Source organism: Gymnodraco acuticeps, unplaced genomic scaffold (genome assembly GCF_902827175.1).
Source record: "Gymnodraco acuticeps unplaced genomic scaffold, fGymAcu1.1, whole genome shotgun sequence".
Lineage (NCBI taxonomy): Eukaryota > Metazoa > Chordata > Actinopteri > Perciformes > Bathydraconidae > Gymnodraco > Gymnodraco acuticeps.
Window position 1 is genome coordinate 429,125 of NW_022991672.1, and position 22,861 is coordinate 451,985.

Consider the following 22,861-nt stretch of genomic DNA (forward strand, 5'->3'; position numbering starts at 1 on the left):
TGAAAGGTTGGGCTATTTTGATTCCTTACTATGTTATCATTAAATAATGCCAGATTAAATTAGAATCTAATACAAAAAGTGGTCATATGAATTAGTTAATATTCTTTAAACGTAATTACTGTGTCGCTAACAGGTGAAGGTACGTCACCATTGAGGCGAGACACTGTTGTTGTAAAACATTGTTTTTTTCATTGGTTGTCAGTTTTGAAAGTTTGGGCTATTTTAATTCCTACCTCAAAATGAGTTTCAGTCCCATCTGTACTCTGAGTGGTTTGTTCATATATCATCAATAGCCAGATGTATAGACTGATTATTGATGATTGCGTTAAGGATTATAACATCTGTTTCCCTCAAAAACATGTGGAGAATAGATTTCTCTTAAAGGCTGCTGACAGTTTTTCTGGATTTATGTAGTGGTACAAACCCATATCAAAACTCCCCTCTGTAAAAACCTTTGACTCTAATAAGTCGACAATAAAACAATAATTTGATCCTGGCTTTAACCAATGTACACATTTCTGTGCTGTTTCTGTATGAGTTAGTATATTTAAAGATAACATTTCAGAAAACGTGTACTGTAATAAAAACAAAGTCATGATGTGAGTGAAACATTTTTTTAATTGTAATATTATTCACCATCCACCTCTTTAAAAATAATGACATTTCAAATGATAAGCTCCATCTTATAAACAGGGCATTAATCAAATAAACTTTATAAGCATATTTCATGCAATTTTGATATTTAAAAAACCCTTTATTTATCTCTCAGTCAGACGGGACGTTTGCAGTCAGTTAGTCTCACCTGTACAGGCAGTGCTGGAGTGTGTTCAAGGTGAAGAATGAGATCATAATCATTAGAAGCAGTCCAACCAGTCAGACCACTCTCACTGACACAGGCTGCAGCCATCAGACACTTAGATTAGCTTAGTTTAACATGTATACTATGAAAAGGGGAAAATAGTGAGTGAAAAAATACACATTTAAGTGTACTTAATATATCTCTGAACAAAAACTGAAATGTAAAAACAATTTGGCAACTTGTTTTGGTCCCAGTCAAGAAATAGCCCGACCCATAATCCCCTGTTAAACGTCTTATTGATGTTTTTACTCCTCTGATTTGGTATGGATTAAACAAACTGGATTCAGAGCTGCTGATAGGTGGATTTTGTTACCTTTGGACGGGCTGGCTTTGTCTTCCCCTGTTTCCAGTCTTTATGCTAAGCTAAGCTAACTAGGTGATGGCCTTATTTCTAACAAACATATACAGCAATCTTAATATCTATGATCAGCTGATCCAAGAGGGTTTTAATAGTTTATAAAGCTTCAGAAGAACCAAATCTATCAGACACATGTAGTTAAGTAGAAATGGAAATAGTTAAGTAAATTGTTTTAAGATACTTTCCCTAAATTGAGAACTAGTGAAAACTGTACTTCAGTTAGTACATTTAAAAAAACACAAAAAATAACATTCTTTGTTCCTTTTTTTTAATCCATTGAGGCTTTGTTCAAACTTTACAAGCGGTGTGCAGAGAGGTGGACGCAATACAATCAACACAACACAACAGACAGCTGAGATGTAACATTTAAATTTCCCTCATTTGTTAAACCACTGCAGCCTAATGTTTAATGATCAGGTATTGTTGATTTTCAAAGTAACTGTTTATAATTTTTTTACCAATATATTGTAATTAAAGCATGAATCCTGAATCGACCCCTTTAAAATATACCCATCATTTTTTCCTTTTAAAATTATTAAAAAACAAGTGCATTACTTCCACTATATGTGTGCTAGTATGAAACACTTTTTGAAAACACAATTCTGAGACAATAAATACTTTTCTTGTCCCCCTGACATATAAAGAAGTGGTAAAAGTTTATTTCTGAGTAAATAGTTTTCTGATCACTTCAAGTCATGACGGCAGGAAGTGCAATCCGTAGAATAAACTAGACTACATTAGAACATACTCATCAGTATTTTATGTGTTGTTATGCGTCTCATCAAGGTGAACCATATGTGATCAGATTCTGAAACATTAACAATGTGTACAATGTACTTCCCCAGTTGAATACATTGATTACATTTAGTGAGAGTGAATCTTTCTGTAGTAAATCAAATGGTTGTTCTACTCAGTGTGATTGACAGGAGAGATGATCAGAGAGGCAGAGTTTTTACCACCATCATTAACACAGGGACTAAAGTAAGGGTAGAGTTTCTCTTTGAAGCAGCAGCCAGTGAAGGAGTAGAGCAGAGCTGCAGCATCAACATCATAAAAGGAGACCAGACCCTCCTCATAATCCACAAACACCCCCACCTTCTCAGGCTGAGACTTCAGAGAGAGACGGACTGAAGGACCAGCACGAGCTGAGTACTGATTTCCATTCCTCAACACTATCATCCAGTAACCATCCTGAGGAGATGATGTGATCGGTCCCTTCCTGTTCATCGACTCTCTAGCCACTCCTAGAGTCCAGTCAGTCTTCCCTTTAACCTGAACCTCGTAATAAAATCTTCCTGAAGAGAAACTCTGCTTTGCTAAGACACTGACACAATAATCAAATCTCTCTGGATTGTCTGGGAGATTCTTCTTCACATCACCATCTTTAACTTGTTTTCCATCATCAGACAGGGTGAGGTTGGGATGTGCTGTATCAGGATCAAGAGTCACATCCTCCTCAGACTGCTGGACCCTCTTCAGCTCCACCTCAAGCAGCTTCTTCATCTGTTTACTGAGCGTCTCCTCCAGCTGAGTCACAGCTCTCACCACAGTCCCCTGATATGAAGGACGGACCCTGACTTCTGTCCAGTTCTTGGTGGGTGGAGCAGCGTTCAGGGACGTGAAGCTTTGGAGGAGGTGGAGCTGGTCTTCAGAGCGTGAGAGCTGCTCCACCTCAGAGCTTCTCTTCTTCAGCTCAGAGATCTCCTGTTCCAGCTCTTTGATGAAGCCTTCAGCCTGTTCCTCTGTCTCTCTCTGCTTCTCTTTGATGGTGTCGATGAGCTCGGCCTGGCTTCTCTCAACAGACTCCTTCAGAGCGGTGAAGACCTGAACACCTTCTGCTATCTCTCTGTCTGCTCCTTCCTTACTGAGCTCCACTGAGCGATTCATCTCCTGAATCTTCAGTCGTCTCTTCTGGATCATCTGCTGAATTTCAGCCTCTGTCTTCCCCAGCTCAGCCTTCTTTCTTTCATATCCTTCTTTCAGAGGAACAACATCATGTGTCTTGTGCTCTGAAACAGTGCAGAGCATGCAGACACACACCTGGTCGGTCTGACAGAACAGCTCCAGCAGTTTATCGTGCTTCACACATATCCTGCTTTCCAGGTTCTCCACAGGGTCGATCAGCTGATGTTTCTTCAGGCCTGCTCTTGTCAGGTGAGGCTCCAGGTGAGTCTCACAGTAGGATGTCAGACACACCAGGCAGGACTTCAGGGCCTTCAGTCTGGTTCCAGTGCAGACGTCACAGGGAACTTCTCCTGGTTTGACAACTTGTTGCTCTGAGCTGCTGCTGCTGGCTTTCTGTTGAGCTGACTGTCTGAACTGAGCAGCAATCTCAGAGATGAACGTGTTGACCAGCAGCTCAGGTCTTTTGTAGAAGAGCTTATTACAGTTAGGACACTTTAATTGGACATTTATATCCCAGTGTTCAGAGATGCAGGCTTTACAGAAGTTGTGTCCACATGGTGTGCTGACTGGATCAGTGAACACATCCAGACAGATGGAGCACAGAAACTGATCTTCATTCAGCAGACAGCTGGCAGCAGACATGTCTCTCTGGGGACAAAAGTTTGAAAAACACACAACTATAATTACATATTCTCTATTTGCCAGTTCATAGAGTCCTACTCAGTGGCGGTTCTACGGGGTGGCACGGGGTGGCAGCTGCCACCTCAGAAAATGCCTTGCCACCCCATTTGGCAGCTTTGTTTTGAAAGAAAAGTTGTGGCTCATCGGACATTTATGAGAGAAAATCTCTAATGTCCGAGTGCAAGTGAATGCAGCACAAGACGCGAGCTTTGTAGCCCCTCCCCCCTGCCGCGAGCGTGGAAATATGATTGGCGGAGATTTCATTTGAACGGGGGACAGCTCAAAACGAGAAGCATTTCGGATCCAAGTAGACGGAAGGAATGAGGTATTTGAGGTCAGGGTATGGATGGGGTAGGCTACAGCCATACCAAGAAATGTCTTAGCCCCACCATGAACAATGATGTTAAAGTAAGCAAAATAAAGTCCGCCAACTCGCGCGGAGTAAATTGCACAGACAGCAGTTCGTAAGATTGATTTCAGCCACTTGTCTGGAAATACCGAAGACTAGAAACGGTTTTCATAACTTTTGTCACGTAGTGATCGTCTTCTCAATAGAACATCTTTGATAATGTCTTCTGGCCAATCAGAATCACGATAACGGCGTGGTGTTGTTGCAGGAAGTCCGGATGGAGAATACTTTAGCTGTAGTACATCTCTACATCGATACAACATTACGTGTTTATTTCAGTACGTGTTGATAGAAATCAACACGTACTGAAATAAGACCCCACAGTTTGATGATTGATAGGTGTGTGGGCTGTCTTTCATTTTGACACACAGAACAATGGGGGCTATCCACCCTTATCCACAATGTAAAGTAATTCACAGCCTCTTCCCTCTTCAGCAGTGTTGGGACTAACGCGGTACAAAGTAACGCGTTACTGTAACGCCGCTATTTGTGGCAGTAACTAGTACTCTAACGCATTACTTTTAAATTCAGTAACTCAGTTACCGTTACTACATGGTGCGTTACTCCGTTAGTTTTTTTTATATAGTCAACAGCCAGGCGAACAGAGATGAGAACTGTACTTAAGTACAGTACTTCAGTAAATGTACTTAGATACTTCCTGTGTCACATGCGGAGACGGGCTGTGGGCGTGTTTGTGTTGTTTACTAACAAGACTATCATGGCGGCGGCGGAGCTCAAGACTAGTTCTATTTCGTATATGGCTTCGCCCTCTAAGGCTATCGCTATTGGGTTTACCCTTCTGCGCCCCCGCGCAGTACTGAAAACACTTGTAGTCCACGCCCACCCGCTAGGTGGGCCCCACCCTCGGGCCTCCTTCCGGTATAAATAGGGAGGTTGCCCGGCGATCTGCTCCCTCTTTTCTTCAGCAACCAGCAGTTTACTGAAGCACGAGAAAAGCAACATCATGAGCAATAAAGAGTGTGTCCGTATGTGCCCTTCGTGCAATACGGGCCACATTATGAGCTACGATTTGCATCCGATATGCGCAGCCTGTCTGGGGCCAGAGCATGCGGACGCGGCTCTCAGCCAGCAGGTTGCATGTCCTCACTATGTGCGCATTCCTTCATCCGACAGGAAGCGAAGGCCGGACGCTCTAGCTGCTGCGGGTGAGGAAGACGTCTGGGGTGGGCAGGAGCCCATCCAGAACACACCACCGTCGCTGTGCGCAGCCGTGGCGGTGTCCCAGGCGAGGACAGCCAGCGGTGAAGCAGCAGTGACACCAGCGGCAGCAGCATTAGCCAACCCGGCCACAGCGGCAGACGGACAGACACCAGCAGCAACAGCAGCCGAGGCGTCAGAATCGTCCGTAAGCGGCGGCTGGGGCACCGGGGGAGTGTGAGGAAAATAAAAAGAAGCTTATTTTCCAACATGTTGGCTGAGTCATCAGTTTCAAATGTGTTTCACATATCCCCCACTCTGGGTAAACCAGTTGCCTATGACCTATCGGTTAATAGCCAGCAGGATTCGTTACAAAAGCCTGCGCTTTTTAATCTATCGATTAATAAACTGCGGAGCACAGTAACTACACCAGCTGCCTTCAATCTGGTGATTAGTAGGCAGCATGGTTCGCTGCAGGGTTCTGGTGGTTATAACTTTCGGTTATTAAACCACAGACCTCGCGGCATTCCTCTATCCGAGATACGCCACCTACACACGGTGACAATAAGCCCATGAGCGCCGTGGTAACGCCTCATGTGGTTATCACTGCACACACCTCCACCCATCCTCTGAGCGTGTACGCGCATCATGATGAGAGGCGGAGTGAATGCAACGTGTGGAGGCCTCCTCACAGCCTTTTCGCTAGGCCCACCTGGGGATGCCTCACGGGGCCTCCGCCCCCCCACCAGGAGAGGGGGGGTAAAAAAAGGGAGTGAGGTACTCCCGTTCGGCGTCTGCTCCATGAGAGCCGCCGAGGAGACAGAGCAGCCTTGACGGTTTGGGAGGGAGTGTGAGGAAAATAAAAATAAGCTTATTTTCCAACATGTTGGCTGAGTCATCAGTTTCAAATGTGTTTCACATATCCCCCACTCTGGCCGGTGAGCCAGCTGCCATGACCTATCGGTTAATAGCCAGCCGGGTTCGGTACAAAAGCCTGCGCTATTTAATCTATCGATTAATAAGCTGCGGAGCACAGTAATTACACCAGCTGACTCTTCGGTTATTAAACCACAGACCTCGCGGCATTCTTCTGTCCGAGATACGCCACCTATACACGGTCATAATAAGCCCATGAGCGCAGTGTTAACGCCTCATGTGGATATTACTGCACACACCTCCATCCATCCTCTGAGCGTGTACACGTCTCATGATGCGAGGCGGAGTGATACGCAGCGTGTGGAAGCCTCCGCACAGCCCTTTCGCTCTAGGCCCACCTTGGGTTGCCTCACGGGCAGCGGTGGCGAGGGCTCTGGCGTGGCTCGTCGTCATGACAACCACAACACATCTCGAGCATGCGCGCCCGCTGTCAGAGTGTTTCTCGGCGTGGCAGCGCATGTGTTTGATGGACAGATGGATGAACAGGCTGATCAGCAGAGGGTACACCCTGCAGTTCGCCTCCCCCCCCCCACAGTTCAACGGGATACAGGTGACATGCCTAACATCCCGTGAACAGTGTCTTGCGCTCCAAGCAGAGCTACGGGAACTCCTGTTGAAAGAGGCTATTTCCAGGGTTCCCCAGGAGGAAGAAAATCAGGGGTATTACTCCCGCTATTTTCTTATCCCGAAAAAGACAGGGGGAATGAGACCCATCCTCGACCTGTTTCACATGCTGACGGTCAAAAAGGTGCTAGAGTGTGTTCACCAGGGAGATTGGTTCACCTCTATAGACCTAAGGATGCATACTTCCATGTACCCATCATTCCGCAACACAGGAAATTCCTGCGGTTTTCATTCCAGGGAATAGCGTACCAGTACAACCGTCTGCCGTTCGGCTATTCCCTGGCTCCTCGTACTTTTTCAAAGTGTGTAGAGACGGCGTTGCAGCCGCTACACAGAGGAGGGATGAGAGTACTATTTTTACCTGGACGACCTGCTGCTGCATGGCTCGCTCCAGGGAGGAAGCGGCTTTACAGACGGTACAACTCATATCGTATCTGTCAAAGCTGGGTTTCATGATAAATTGGGAAAAGAGCTGTCCTATTCCAGCCCAGAGTATTGTTTACCTGGGTGGAATTGAACTCAGCCCGCATGAGAGCACGACTCTCACGGCAGAGAGTGGAGTGGACACGCTGACAGCTCTCCTTCGACGTGTCACACCCCGCAGCGTGGTGACGAAAAAGCCCCCCACAGTTCAATGGGATACAGGAAACACTCCTGTCCTCCCAGAAGCTATGTCTTGCGCTCCAAATCCGAGCTGCTGGAACTCCTGTTGAAAGAGGATATTTCCAGGTTTCCTCAAAGGGAGGAAAATCAGGGGTTTTCACTCCCGTTATTTTTCTAATCCCGAAAAAGACTGGGGCAATGAGACAGGGGCTGGAATGTGTTCACCATGACCAGTGCTTGAATTGGAATGAAAAAGGTGCCAGTACTCTAAAATCAGCAACTTTTTTAAGTCAATTTTATATATACAGCCCACAAACAAGAATTTGGCTACTATAATGCTGGTGGGTTTGTCTCTTTACTACTGTATATTTTAGAAAGGTTCACTGTACTTAAATTTGTTTATGATAGGCAGCGGATATGGCTAAAGCTCAGTAAGGTCAATATTAACTGAAAATATAGCAATCAAAGTCTAGATCTTCTGCTGAAGACACATGAAGCAGAGACCTTTCAGGTGAGAGCCCCTCTGGTGGTGTTCAACATTAATGACAAGGAAACAAAGCTCTGGTCAGAAGCATTTTTTATAAAAAGCTTTAACAAAATTAAGTATTTCTGTACATTTTGAATGCAATCTAACTTTCCAACTCAGAAAACGAAAAACGAAAAAGTGCCAAAAGTCTTCTCACATGGCTGAGCTGCTTTGCAATATACTTCACCACTGAAGAATACAAATATGTATAAAGTAAACTATGATGCAATCTAACTTTCCAACTCAGAAAAATGATAAAGAGCATGAACAAAGAACATGTAAAAACAAATGCAAAATGTGCACAATCTAAAATGAGAAACTGTAACTGCAAGTAACAAAGTCTGAGCCATGGTAAAGAGTTAGATTGAACACCAAGCTGATGAGATAACTCCCTGGTTGGTCTGAAGTCCTTCTATCTCCAGGATCTGTACAAATCAGCACATTATGCCAAAAGTCTTCTCACTGGGTGAGCTGCTTTGCAATATACTTCACATTGTTAGAAAAGGCTCCAGAAGGCCTTGGGGACATCAGTATCAGGGGCTGGAGCTGGACAGGCTCTTTCATCAGCACTTCTCCTTCCCTTTGCCAGCCAGGACCTCACATACTGTTCCGGATTGAACTGTCCTAGTGATGGTCCATTACATTGAATGAAAACCAGGCTGGACAGTCGGCTGACAGAGAGAGCATTCCTTTTTGCAGTAAGGATATCGTTCATGCAGCTGAATGCCCGCTCACACTCACTAGTGGAGACAGCGATGGTTCGGACTGCTTTCAGTAGAGGCTCCATGGCAGCAGGTGTACGGGATGCCCTGGTTTCCTTGTATTCGCGAAAGCCCTGAACAGTCTCTCTTCTGTCCACTTTCAGCACTTCGCACAAACGTAGCACCTCTACGTCCCCATACTGTACGTCTAACTCCTCTTCAGGCCAACTTCCAGGATGGATAACTTTCATGTCCTGGATTAGCTGATTCTCCCGGGCCTCCCGGCCATGTAATGGGATTTCTCTTGTGCTGACATGAGAGGAGGTTGTGGAAGTCATTCTGTGTCTCAGATTCTCTACCATACTGCGGAAAAACTGACCTGCATGAATCTGTACAAGCCTGCCATTCTCACGCAGGGCAACACCCTTGAAGGACTTCTCAGCTAGAGCTGTATGAACTGTAGTCATGTGTGGGCCAGGCATGGTGACCATGGATTCAAAAACTCGTATTTCTCGAGTTAAGAGCCTATCTGCTGTAGGCAGTGTCATCTCTCTTTTTTGGAGTTGCCGAGAGAGGTCGCTGAGCTCTGTGAGTGCATCGTACATCAGTCCCAGATTGCTGACAAACGTTGCAGATGTGAGCACATCATCCAGGCCCTTGTACTTTGCTCTGTCTCTGGAATCCCTGCTCGTGTCGTTTGCAGCATTTGTGAAGTGATCATGAAGCACTTGGTAGTTTTCCCAGACTGCTCTGACGCTCCTTTCACTTGAAGCCACCCAGCGGATGGACAAAACACGCCCTATCACCAGGAGACGCTGTCCGACTGCCCGACACTGCGCTAACTGCCTCTGATTTTTGGGGGAGGCATGGAACAAGGAATAGAGTTTGTCAAAAAAGATCTGGAAATGATTGAGCCCTGAGACCTCCTTGACCACATCCCCAACTGCCAGCTCTAGACGATGATTGGAGCAGTGCCACACAAACAGGCTTGGGAATTTACTACACAACTGGGTAGCAACGCCTGTTCTCTTCCCTAGCATGACTGAAGCCCCATCACATGCAAAAGAAACGAAACACTGACCTAAAAAGTCCTCGTTAAAATCTCTTCCAAGACACTCCATTAACGCCTTTGTGATGTCATCAGCCGTTGTTCCATCCAACTCGATCAGCTCCCAAAAAAACGTTTCGGGCTCAGCATCAGCTAATGCTGAGCGTAGACACACAACAAGCACCGTTTTACCACTAATAGTGGTAGATTCATCGACCAAAACACAGAGTTTTCTTTGGTTTTCTGTAATGTCTTTTGCCATTTTTTTCTTCAGCTCATGAGCTATGTGGTCGATGATTTCGCCACAGGTTTTATTGGAGTGCAAAACCCTGCCCACGTTCAGCCCATTCAGTTTCTGTACATTCAAATCAATTGGCATGTCTGTGAATGGCCGGCTATGTTTGCCAATTTTATATGCCGTTCGAAAAACTCTGATAGTGGTGTCTAATTCAGATTTATGCATAGACTGCACTTGATGTTGAATAGTTTCACGTGAAGCAGATGTAAGGATGGGTACGTGGAAGGATGCATACTTCCACGTACCCATCCTCCCGAAACACAGGAAATTCCTGCGGTTTCTCATTTCAGGGAATATCAGACCAGACAATCGTCTGCCGTTTGGATATTTCCTGGCTCCTCCCATTTTTGTGTAGAGAAGGCTGGAGCCGCTACACAGAGGAGGGATGAGAGGGTGGTTTCCTTTGGACGACCTGCTTTGCTGGCTCGCTCCAGGGAGGAAGCGCTTTACAGACGGTACATCTCGTATCGCATCTGTCAAAGCCTGGGTTTCATAACAAGTTGGAAGAAGAGCTGTTCCCTTCCCTCTCAGACAAACGTTATCTGGAGTGGAATTAAAAACTCAGCCAGCAGCAGAGCGCTCTCTGGCAGCGAGTGAGAAACTGACAGCTCTCCTCCGGCGTGTCACAAACCACACAACCCTCTCCGTAACGCAGCCGCTCGGCATTAGCGTCTGCTGGTCACGTGGGGGATTCCCCTGGGTCTCCCCCACAGGGGGAGTCTCCAGAGGTGCTTCATTCACTGCAGAAGCCTGCTGTTTTAACCTATTGGTTTATAAACTGCAGAGCTCGAGGCATTCCTCTGTCCCAGATATGCCTTACACACGGTCATAATAAATCCACGAGCACTGTTATAACGCCTCGTGAGGACAGCATACACACACCTCTCATCCTCTGGGCGTGTACGCGCCTCATGATGAGAGACAGAGTGGAATGCAGCGTGTGGAAACTCCCTCGCAGCTTTTTTGCTTCACGGGCAGCAGCGGCGAGGGCGTGGCACGTCACCATGACGACCATTACGGCACATCACAGAGAAGCCTCTCCCCCCAGCAGTTCCATGGGATGCAAGAGGTCGGAGAAAGAAGAAACATCTCATCTCCTCTGCCCGGTGCGCGCGCTGTCTGCTATGTAGCGCGCACGGCGGCATTGCGCCGTTCTCAGCTGAGCCTGTTTGTGCACTACAGAGAGCGCTCGATCGGGCAACCTCTGTCTACACAACGGCTGTCACACTGGCTGTGTGAGGCTGTGTCACAGGCATATGTCTCCTCTGGGGTGGAGCCCCCGGAGAATATCAAAGCGCACTCAACCAGAGGAATTTCCTCCTCCTCGGTGTTGCGCGGAGGAATGTCAGTGGAAGATATTTGCACGGCTGCATCTTGGTCTTCCCCCTGTTCATTTATTCAATTTTATTTGAGGGATGTCTCCCTTTCCTCTCTGACACGCCCTGTACTGGGTGTCCTGTCAGAGTGAGTGACGTCAGGGATCCAGCTGTGCGCCTCTCTCCTGCCTCGCGGCACACAGAGAGCGGCCCTTTTTCCCCTTGTAGGAGAGGGACGTTCCCCTTCCTCTGACACACTTCGTAGGGAGTGCCTGGTCAGAGTGAGTGACGTCAGGGATCCAGCTGAGAGCTCTCCTACCTGGCTGACACGGAGAGAGCGGCTGTTCCCCCTCTATGATCGCAGGACAAGGTGGGACCTTCGTCTCTACTTTCTCACAGCGGTCGGTATGTATTGTTCCCAGCCTTCACCCCGTCAGGAAAACAGGTATGTTTGCTCCAGGGACGGGGATGTGCCATTACGCATGGCACAACAGGCAGGGGGGTGTTATTAAGCAGGTATGTCTGTGCTTCTAGTGCTGGACGGACCCAGTGGGGCGCAGACTACATCATGCTTCGCCCTTAACCCAATAGCGATAGCCTTAGAGGGCGAAGCCATATACGAAATAGAACTGAGGTTACCTACTGTAACCCAGCTTCTATGAGTATTGGCGCAGCCCTCTAAGCGCTGGGCCCCACTGGCTCTACGAATAGCTGAAGAAAAGTTATATTGTATGGGAGCAGATCGCCGGGCAACCTCCCTATTTATACCGTAAGGAGGCCCGAGGGTGGGGCCCACCTAGCGGGTGGGCGTGGACTACAAGTGTTTTCAGTACTGCGCGGGGACGCAGAAGGGTAAACCCAATAGCGATAGCCTTAGAGGGCTGCGCCAATACTCATAGAAGCTGGGTTACAGTAGGTAACCTCAGTTTCTCCACCTGGAGATATTCTCACTATTTCACTTTTGTCGAGCACAAAGAAAAGAACGTTTTAGTTAAATGTAAGTTGTGTCCTGGCGGGTCAAAGATCCTATCTACTGCCCAAACCAGTAATTCAAATCTCTTAAAACATCTGCAAAAACAACATGCTGGGACGAAGCTAGTAGCTAAGACCACAGAGACTCAGCCGACGCCACTCCACCTCCACCTAAGCAACAGCGGCGGGATTTTAACCAAAGGACTGCTATGCAGGGAAAAGTCGATAAAGCCATTGCACGGTATGTTGTAGAACACATGCAGGCTATTGCTACAGTGGAGTCACCCGCTTTCAGGGAGCTAGTTAGCATGATAGCATGTCCGGGCGGCACACGGCATATGGGACGGAACACTTTTTCCAACTACCTGGAGAAAGAATATACAAAAATGGAAAGCCAGCTAATATCGATGCAATCCAGATTGCATATAATGCATGTCAAGTTGATCAACAGATTGTATTATTCTCCAATGCAATAACAGTACTGAAATGAAGGCTATAAGGGCATTAATGGGAGACCTTTTTTCAAGTAACTAAAACGTTACTTTTCACAGTAACGCATTACTTTTGGGTTCAAGTAACTAGTAAAGTAACTGAGTTACTTTTGAAATGAAGTAACTAGTAATGGTAACTAGTTACTGGTTTTCAGTAACTAGCACAACACTGCTCTTCAGTGAGGAGCAGCAAGTTTAGCTTTCAGAACCATGTAACAAAAAACTAAAATGTCATTCATTTTTTTAAATATGTCGTGCAGTAATAGATGTATTTATTTTTCTTCTCAAGAGAGTACCAGAATGTGTATTTTATGTTAGTATTTAAAAAAATCTCCTGGGGGAGAATCCCCCCATACCCCCTGCAGGGGTTGGGTTTTCAGCATGTCAACTCTTTCACTTGTGGGGAAGTTGCAGGATTGGCTCCAGGTCGCCCTTTTTATTTACTACAAGACAAATGTGCCTTTTTATTTCATACAGTTCAATTTGGATTGAGACAGGGAAATAATCTAAACCTCACGCGTGGCGTTTCACTGTCAAGGGGAGCGGGTATGTAATTACATTGCAAATACTGACTTGAGCCCCACCACTGTATGGGTTAGCCCTACCATAGATTACCCAACAAAAATACTCTGGCGCCACTGTTTGCGGTCTACAATGACAGAGAAGAGCCTGTCAAGTTTGGCTGTACTCAGCATTGAATCAAAACGCACCATAGCTTTAAATCTTTTGTGAGGCGTTTTGCTGAACAAGATGGTAATCGCCACATTCAGCTGTTATAGGCATGCCAACTTGATGCTCTGCTCACGGATGAGTCGATGAGAATAATAAACTGTTAAGATGATGACCTTACGTGTGTATAATATGTTTCTTCTTTGTGGGGTTCTGCCCCCAAAAAACAGTTTCAAGTCCTGAGAAAGTCAAATAAGACGGTGTGTAAAACTTCACTGCCCAGCCAAAAAGAAGTAACCACTTTGATTTAACTAGGCCAGTAGGTAAGGGCTTTCCACTGGATAATAACTGCAGCGATGTAATGCATATGTTTTAGCTGAATACACGTTTTTTAACCCTAACTGATGCAGTTAGTCACTTCTTTAATGTTTGTTCTTTCTGATGTAAAGTCAAGGTTGTAACTGTTTGCAATGAAGTTGTGGGGTGCTGAACTGTTCCTTTGAATCTTTTGATTTATGATAATTACTTGTCTTTCAAATTTGAAGGAGGGTGAGCAAGCATTTTGAGGAACATTCATCATTAACTCCACCAAAAAATATAGTTTATTTAATAATAACACTGAATATCTTAATCATAACAGTGATTGACAGCTGATAGGAATAATATGATTGTTAAAGGAATGGTATGCTCATGACACTCATTTTTAAATAATTATCATCCGATAAAACAGACCAGTCTCTGCCAGTCTTTTTTTTTTTTTTTTTAATCCGATGACATTATCAGTGATTTTAAACTGATTAATTACCGAAATAACATCAACACTGTGGGCGGCGCCATTTTACCGGACGTGACGTAAACCATGCGTTTGGTTTCGAGGACACGTTGATGTTCATGTTATTTACTGTAGTTACTCTCTTCAAATATGCCTCATTGTATCGCGAAACATTGCCACAATTCTGATAGGAACAATCCACGGAATGCTCGGTTCCATCTGTTGCCAAAAGGTAAGCGTAGGAAGTACGTTCGGAGGCAGTGGCTAGCGAAATGTGGCCGGCCCGAACCGAAAGATCCACAGGCGCATGTATGCAGCAAACATTTCAAGTTTCCGGACGACTACTCTGAGAGTATGATAAAACATAACATGGGATTTATTGAACAACCATTACTTAATGGAGATGCAGTACCATCGGTCTTTCTGGTGTCATCACCGACCAGGACACCAGTTCGGCCAGTTGAGAAATCGCCCTCTGCAAGTGTGAAGCGACGGAGGACCAGAAGTAGTGCTCGGAGTAAGAATAAGGTATGTTATAGTGCATTTCCATTGCAGTGGGTAGCCCCGTTTAAAACGTCCTTTATCGTCCAGGCCAGGCCAGTTTTTGGTGGCCTTTCCATATAGCGTAGTACCGGCTAGTGGGTATTTTCCCCCAGTTTTTCCGGCCTCATAAAATCGTGGTTCTAGGGCCAGGGACAACGAGGCTGAGTATGCTAAACTAGAGAGGGAATCGCTAGCAAGGGTAGTACTACATGCATACATATATAGTAATCAAAATCATTGTATCTACTAAGTAGTACTAAGTAGGCTCGAACCTGTATGGCTGAATTCCCCCTTCCAATCTCTTCATATTGCTCAAAACTTCGCTATGTTTTCGTGTGTTTACAAAGTGAACGCATGGATGACGTCACGACCATCACGTGACTACTGAAAATGGGCAAAATGGCAGCGGCCTGACGGAATATACAGGTTTTGATCAAAAAGAGCTATAAAATCATTATTTACCAGGGAATATCGCTGATTTCTTCAGGGTATGGTTTAAACATAATGTTTCACTAAATACTGAAGTTTTGATTAATTATCTAATGAGTGGAGCATTCCTTTAATATTATCATATTCATACAGACAAACATCGATGAGACAGTTAATTAATGTACCCCTGCTGGTCTAAGAGTGAAACCAACTCAGTTATTGTTCAGTTAAAATTCATTACATTATGTCTGCCACCTCCTCTCTGAAGAACCAGCACCTTACCGTGGTAGAGAGGTTTGTGTGCCCTGATGAACCTGGGGGCTGTGTTGTCTGGAACCTTGTGTTCCTGGTAGGGTCTCCCATGGCAAATTGGTCTCAGGCAAGGGGCCAGACTAAGATTGGTTCAAAAGACCTCATGAAAGACGACACAAGAAGTGAGGATACCCGGCCCGGAGGAAGCCCCGGGTCCCCTTCTGGAGCCAGGCCCAGAAGGAGGACTCGTCGGCGAGCGTCTGGTGGCCGGGCTTGCCACGGAGCCCGGCCGGGCCCAGCCCGAAAAGGCAACGTGGGCAACACCTCCGCTTCTCCGTCCCACGGGCCCACCACCTACGGGAAACATCGATGGGGTCGGGTGCGCTGCCAGAAGGATGGCAGTGAAAGCGGAGGGTCTTGACGGACCAGACCCGGGCGACAAAAGCTGGCTTTGGGGACGTGGAACGTCACCTCTCTGGGGGGGAAGGAGCCGGAGCTTGTGCGGGAGGTGGAGCGTTACCAGTTGGATCTGGTTGGGCTCACCTCTACGCACAGCGTCGGCTCTGGAACCTTACTTCTGGATAGGGGTTGGACTCTATTCTTCTCCGGAGTTGCTCAAGGTGTGAGGCGCCGGGCGGGTGTGGGGATACTCACAGGTCCCCGGTTAGGTGCTTCGTTGTTGGAGTTTACCCCAGTGGACGAGAGGGTCGCCTCCCTACGCCTGCGGGTTATGGGGGGGGAAAACTCTGACTGTTGTGTGTGCTTATGCACCCAACAGCAGTTCAGAGTATACGGCCTTCTTGGAGACCCTGGAAAGAGTCCTGTATGGGGCTCCTGAAGGGGACTCTTTAATCTTGCTGGGAGACTTCAACGCACATGTGGGCAATGATGGAGACACTTGGAGGGGCGTGATTGGGAGGAACGGCCCCCCTGATCTGAACCGGAGTGGTGGTTTGTTACTGGACTTCTGTGCTAGTCATGGATTGGCCATAACAAACACCATGTTCGAACATAAGGATGCTCATAAGTGTACATGGTACCAGAGCACCCTAGGCAGAAGGTCCATGATCGATTTCGTTATCGTATCATCGGACCTGAGGCCGTATGTTTTGGACACTCGGGTAAAGAGAGGGGCGGAGTTGTCAACTGATCACCATCTGGTGGTGAGTTGGGTCGAGTGGCGGGGGAAGCCTCTGGATAGACCTGGTAAGCCCAAACGTGTAGTTCGGGTGAACTGGGAACGTCTGGAGGAGGCCCAAGTTCAGGAGGCCTTCAACTCACACCTCCGGCGGAGCTTTTCGGGCATTCCTGTGGAGGTTGGGGACATTGAACCAGAGTGGTCGGTGTTCAAAGCCTCTATTGCCGAAGCCGCGGCGGGGAGCTGTGGTCTCAAGGTCCTAGGTGCCTCAAGGGGCGGTAACCCTCGAACCTCCTGGTGGACACCGGTGGTCAGGGAAGCCGTCCGACTGAAGAAGGAGGCCTTCAGGGCATTTGTTATCCCGGGGGACTCCCGAGGCAGTGGCAAGGTACCGACAGGCCCGAAGGGCAGCAGCCTCATCCGTGGCCGAGGCAAAGCAGCGGGTGTGGGAGAAGTTCGGAGAAGACATGGAGAAGGACTTTCGGGCGGCACCAAAGTTGTTCTGGAAAACTGTCCGACACCTCAGGAGGGGGAAGCAGGGAACCATCCAAGCTGTGTACAGTAAGGATGGGACGTTGTTGACCTCAACTGATGGAGTGTTAGGGCGTTGGAAGGAACACTTTGAGGAACTCCTGAACCCGACAACTCCGCCCTCTATGTTAGAGGCAGAGCTGGAGTATGACGGGGGATCAACACCAATCTCCCGGGGGGAGGTCACTGAGGTCGTCAAACAACTCCACAGTGGCAAAGCCCCGGGGGTGGATGAGATCCGCCCGGAAATGCTGAAGGCTCTGGGTGTTGAGGGACTGTCATGGTTGACACGTCTCATCAACGTTGCGTGGAAGTCGGAAACAGTACCGAAGGAGTGGCAGACCGGGGTGGTGGTTCCCCTTTTTAAAAAGGGGGATCAGAGGGTGTGTGCCAATTACAGAGGCATCACACTACTCAGCCTCCCCGGGAAAGTTTACTCTAAGGTACTCGAAAGGAGGGTCAGGCCGATTGTCGAACCTCAGATTGAGGAGGAACGATGCGGATTCCGTCCTGGTCGTGGAATGACGGATCGGCTTTTTACTCTCGCAAGGATCCTGGAGGGGGCCTGGGAGTACGCTTATCCGGTCTACATGTGTTTTGTAGACTTGGAGAAGGCGTATGACCGAGTTCCCAGGGAGTTACTGTGGGAGGTGCTGCGGGAGTATGGGGTGAGGGGGTCTCTACTCAGGGCCATCCAATCTCTGTACTCCCAAAGCGAGAGCTGTGTCCGGGTCCTCGGCAGTAAGTCGGACCCATTTCCGGTGAGGGTTGGCCTCCGCCAGGGCTGCGCTTTGTCACCAATCCTGTTTGTAATATACATGGATCGGATTTCGAGGCGTAGTCATGGGGGAGGGGGTCTGCAGTTCGGTGGACTAAGGATTGCACCACTGCTTTTTGCAGATGATGTGGTTCTAATGGCTTCATCGGTCTGCGACCTTCAGCACTCACTGGATCGGTTCGCAACCGAGTGTGAAGCGGCTGGGATGAGGATCAGCACCTCCAAATCTGAGGCCATGGTTCTCAGCAGGAAACCGATGGAGTGTCCACTTCAAGTAGGGAATGAGTCCTTACCCCAAGTGAAGGAGTTCAAGTATCTCGGGGTCTTGTTCTCGAGTGAGGGAACAATGGAGCGTGAGATGGGCCGGAGAATCGGAGCAGCGGGAGCGGTACTGCAGTCGCTTTACCGCACCGTTGTGACGAAAAGGGAGCTGAGCCAGAAGGCAAAGCTCTCTGTCTACCGGGCCATTTTCGTTCCTACCCTCACCTATGGTCATGAAGGATGGGTCATGGCCGAAAGAACGAGATCGCGGATACAAGCGGCCGAGATGGGTTTTCTCCGCAGGGTGGCTGGTGTCTCCCTTAGGGATAAGGTGAGAAGTTCGGTCATCAGGGAGGGACTCGGAGTTGAGCCGCTCCTCCTTCGCGTCGAAAGGAGCCAGTTGAGGTGGTTCGGGCACCTAGTTAGGATGCCACCTGGGCGCCTCCCTAGGGAGGTGTTCCAGGCACGTCCAGCTGGGAAGAGACCAAGGGGTAGACCTAGGACCAGGTGGAGGGATTATATCTCTTCGCTGGCCTGGGAGCGCCTTGGGATCCCCCAGTCAGAGCTGGTGGATGTCGCCAGGGAAAAGAAAGTTTGGGGCTCTCTGCTGGAACTGCTACCCCCGCGACCCGACCACGGATAAGCGGGAGAAGATGGATGGATGGATGGATGTCTGCCACCATATATATTTATATGTAAGGCTTTACTGATGTGCCACAATAATATCACCTATGTTATTGAGTTAAAATATCAATATTGTGGCTTTCCAAGTTAAAATTGTTGATATGACTGCGATTAAATCAGCATATACTTCTGCCAGGGGATGCCACCCCTAAAATTCTCCTGCCACCCCCTCTTGCCACCTCATGAATATTTGTCTAGATCCGCCCCTGGTCCTACTATGAACCCGAAAATGTAAACTACCCCAACGTTTTATGTTAGAAACTGCATACGTAGACCAATGACAACCAAACACATTTAGGTTTCTTGTCTGTACGAATTACAATTCAAGTTCAAATGAAATCTGGAAAATCATAGCAGCATTCAGTGTAAACTCTACGAAACACAATGGTAAGCTCTAATACTGTTGGGGGATTTTGCCGTTGTTGAACAGAGGAGTGAAACCTCCTGCTGAGCATCACTGAAGTTAATACTAGTTGTTAAAAAACAGTAAACGTTATCAGCTTCAAAAGGCAGACAGCAGTTACTACAGAAACAGGTTCAAAGCTCAAGGCTACTAACCACAGTGTGTACAAATGATATAAGATGAAATATGTAATTGTCATGCCTTTTATAAGCAAAACTTGTAACATAACACCAGATCCCTTGCTTTGGACGGTCCAGAACAAATCTACTATTTAGATTCTACTTTGTTTAATAGTCGATTATAAAGATGTTTTCAAATACAGGAAATATGAAAATAAGTATAAGCTAATGCTAGCTGTGTGACTACCCGATTTGCATTGCGCATGCGCGAGATTGTCCGCCATATTGGACAGCTACATACGGCAACCCACATAGGACATTTGTTTCGCAAAGCATACAAAAAAAAACCAACAACATTAATCTGAACGAGAGATATGAGTTAATGTTATTACAATGTGACTTCACTATTATTTAACAACTACTTTTATTGGGTTAAGTACAATCTCAGAATAAGTGAGGAATGGATTTAACTTCTGTTAGACAGCTATCATACTGAAGAAATATTTACTGTGAATCAGCGTTTCCCCCAGGGGGGCGTCTTGCCGTCATTTGACTCCCTTATTCAGCTCGGGACGCCCTGAACTCGAGCCGAGGGCGTCCACAAATATTAATAATTCGAGAGAAGATCGAGAGTTTTTATCGCTTGAAATGACGAAAAGGAAAAAGGACATCCCTCTGTTGGAGGGGCAAAGGAGTCTGGTGGGATTATTTTCGGAGTATTGAAGATCGTTTCCCCGACATCGAAGGTGCCTGCTACAGGACAACACGGAGCGTGCGTGATTTGGACGCATGAGCGGGGGGGGGGGGGGGGGGGGTTAGTGGAGCACGCGCGTGAGCTGCGAGCGCCAGAGCCTTGCAGCGGCGAAACTGAGGCTCCGTGGTAAACTGTGGTAACATGAAGAGCCGTTTGGGAGCCGAAACAGACGGCGCTTTAAGAGAGCCGAGCCAAATGATCCGGCTCACTAACGTAAAAAGACAGTATCTATAAGGGACGGCTCAAGTCAAAATTCAAGCACCCCCCCCCGCTCTCGGGGTGGACGCCCTCTCAGCCCTGGTCTAGCGGACACACTGTTGTGAATTTCAATTTCAAATGAAATACAATTGCATAAAATATTTTTTTAGAGATATTTGAGACGTTTATGACTCGCGCATGCGCAATGCAAATCGGGCAGACGTCTAGACGTCTAAGGTCCTTTTAGGGTTGCCGTATGTAGCTGTGCAATATAGGCAATCAGGCAGAGATGAAAATCGGGTAGTCACAGGCTGTATGCTCTCTAACCTAACGTAACCAGAGTTTACATTGCAGTTGTTTTGTGGCTGTTGCTAATTTAAATGTTGAGGTTTTTATCTTAACTGACACATTTATATTGTGTAATATTCTTTATATGGTCAAATGGATGTAATACAGTCAGATTCTGATTTTAATCCAACTTTGACTAAATATGTAGTAAGTGATGTGTCTGTAGTGAACTCACCAGTGTTTGCAGAGTCCTGCTGTGTTGTTGAGAAGAAGCTGCTGGATTCAGTTGAGTGTTTCTTCAGAGAAACAGAGATGTGTCTCGGCTGCTGCTCTGCTGTCGCTCAGACAAACAACAGCTTTCATTTCCGGGAAATGGAAACTCTTCTCTTACAATGTGGTTCAACCTGTCAGTGGCAGTTTGCCAAGAGGAAGTGGAGGAAGAAATGTTGAGGCTTGTTATTTAACTTTGTGATGATGCATTTTACAGCTGATCCAAGAGGCTTTTCAAATAGTGTATTGAGCATAAGTAGGAAGATGTTCTCAATACATAAAGAACATCTCTTTACACATCTGGAGATGTATAGCTATATTTCACAACGCTGTGTTATGGTCCCTGTTTAAGAGCAGCTGGTGAACCACTTCCTCCTCCCTGAACAGACGGTTTGAAAATGGGTCACGTGATTGTTGACTCGCATACATTTGATATGTAGTTAAACAAATGTATATTTATGTTGCAATATATCAAAATATATCCTAAGAACTTAAATATAATAATAATAACAATAATAATGATGTGTTCCTGTCCTCCTTCAGTGTCTGCAGTGCTGCCGGCAGTCATGTTCAGGTAGAGAACGACCGGCTAAACGGCGGCCACCATGCGGAAACATCTGGAAAGGATCCGTTTCCGGGGCCAGAGACGGGACGAGTTCCCGGATCTGGCCGATTCTCCCAACACCTCCGACACAGAGAGCAACGAGGAGGTCGTGAGCAGCTCCTCGAGATTCAGAGGAGCTGAGGGAGGAGGGGAGGGGGAGCAGAGTGACGCTCAGGTACACAAACACACACAATATCAACCAGGAGTTTAGAAAGAAACATGTTTTTCTGACCCTGAACTTTAAAGAGGACGTCAGGTGTATATCAGTAGTGTCTCTACTTTAAAGAGTCCTCTCTAGCAGGGACTGAAAAGGGGGTAAAAAGGTTCTCATTAACTAATTTTAGCTCGGGCTCTTTTTGGTGTCAACGCAACATTTCGGAACTATATCGGAACTAAAGTGGGAAAAGTACTGCGGTGTGAACGCGCCTTCTGGACTGTACCCAATATTTTTAATCTACATCCATTATGTTGACATTTCTAATGTAAATCAAAATGAATCCTGCACAATAATTTGTAATAGTTTTTTAAAAAATGGTTATAATTATATATGGATTTTCTTGGTAATGAATGACTTTTGACGGTAAAAAAAAGAGTTACTGGTACTTATGACCCTTTTTGAGTAAAGGATTTCTCAAAAACGTAACTTTTAACATAAATATTCACTTACGACGATAACATGTAAAGAATAGAAGGAAATTGGCAAATTTGAAATTTAGAAACAAATTATTTCTGAAATGTTTGCATGAAAAGTTTCTTAAAATGATAAATGTATTATCAGAAAATTATTACTAGCCATTGATGCAATAAATCATGGTACGAAAAAGGACTTTATGTCCCTCTTTGAGCTAAAGATCTCTCCCAAACTTAACTTTTAACTTAAATATTCCCTTTAGTATGATTCAAAAAGCAAAGGATAGTAGGAAATTACCATCTTTGAGACTAAAAACAGCATTATTCCTGAAATGCTTGCACTTTAAATGGTTTATATATAATCCATAAAAGTTGGCTTTAAATATTTCTTGTTATTTGGTCGTTACAGTTCAGTACTTGGTACAACAAATAATATTTTGACCCTCTTTGAGTTAAGAAAATCCCCTTTTTGTTCTAATGAGCCGTTTAACCTGTTAAACCCTGAGCCTGTTTTTCAGGTTTCAGGCTCGAAAATGACATTCCCAGAACAAATGACCATATCTTCCCTTCTAAAAGGGTTACATTAATAATCTTTTTTCTCAAAGTAATGATAAACCTGTGAGTTGGATGTAGAAAAGTCAGATTCAATATAG

The 22,861-nt window shown here is 46.3% G+C and overlaps 1 protein-coding gene and 1 pseudogene across 1 annotated transcript; both read right to left on the reverse strand.

Moving 5' to 3' along the window:
* Nucleotides 1–20,999, reverse strand: part of LOC117534497 — a 44,639-nt pseudogene extending 23,640 nt beyond the window's left edge.
* On the reverse strand, nucleotides 643–21,075 carry LOC117534501 (E3 ubiquitin-protein ligase TRIM39-like). Its single transcript, XM_034198708.1, has 2 exons — nucleotides 20,940–21,075; nucleotides 643–3,770 (listed from the first exon to the last, which is right to left on the reverse strand). Exon 2 carries the CDS (start codon nucleotides 3,762–3,764, stop codon nucleotides 2,124–2,126), a length of 1,641 nt encoding a protein of 546 aa, XP_034054599.1. The 5' UTR covers nucleotides 3,765–3,770; nucleotides 20,940–21,075; the 3' UTR covers nucleotides 643–2,123.
* Between the last annotated feature and the right edge of the window lie 1,786 nt (nucleotides 21,076–22,861).

Coding starts and splice junctions, on each gene's coding strand:
- LOC117534501 (XM_034198708.1), bottom strand. CDS start 3,764: ATGTCTGCTGCCAGCTGTCTGCTGAATGAAGATCAGTTTCTGTGCTCC.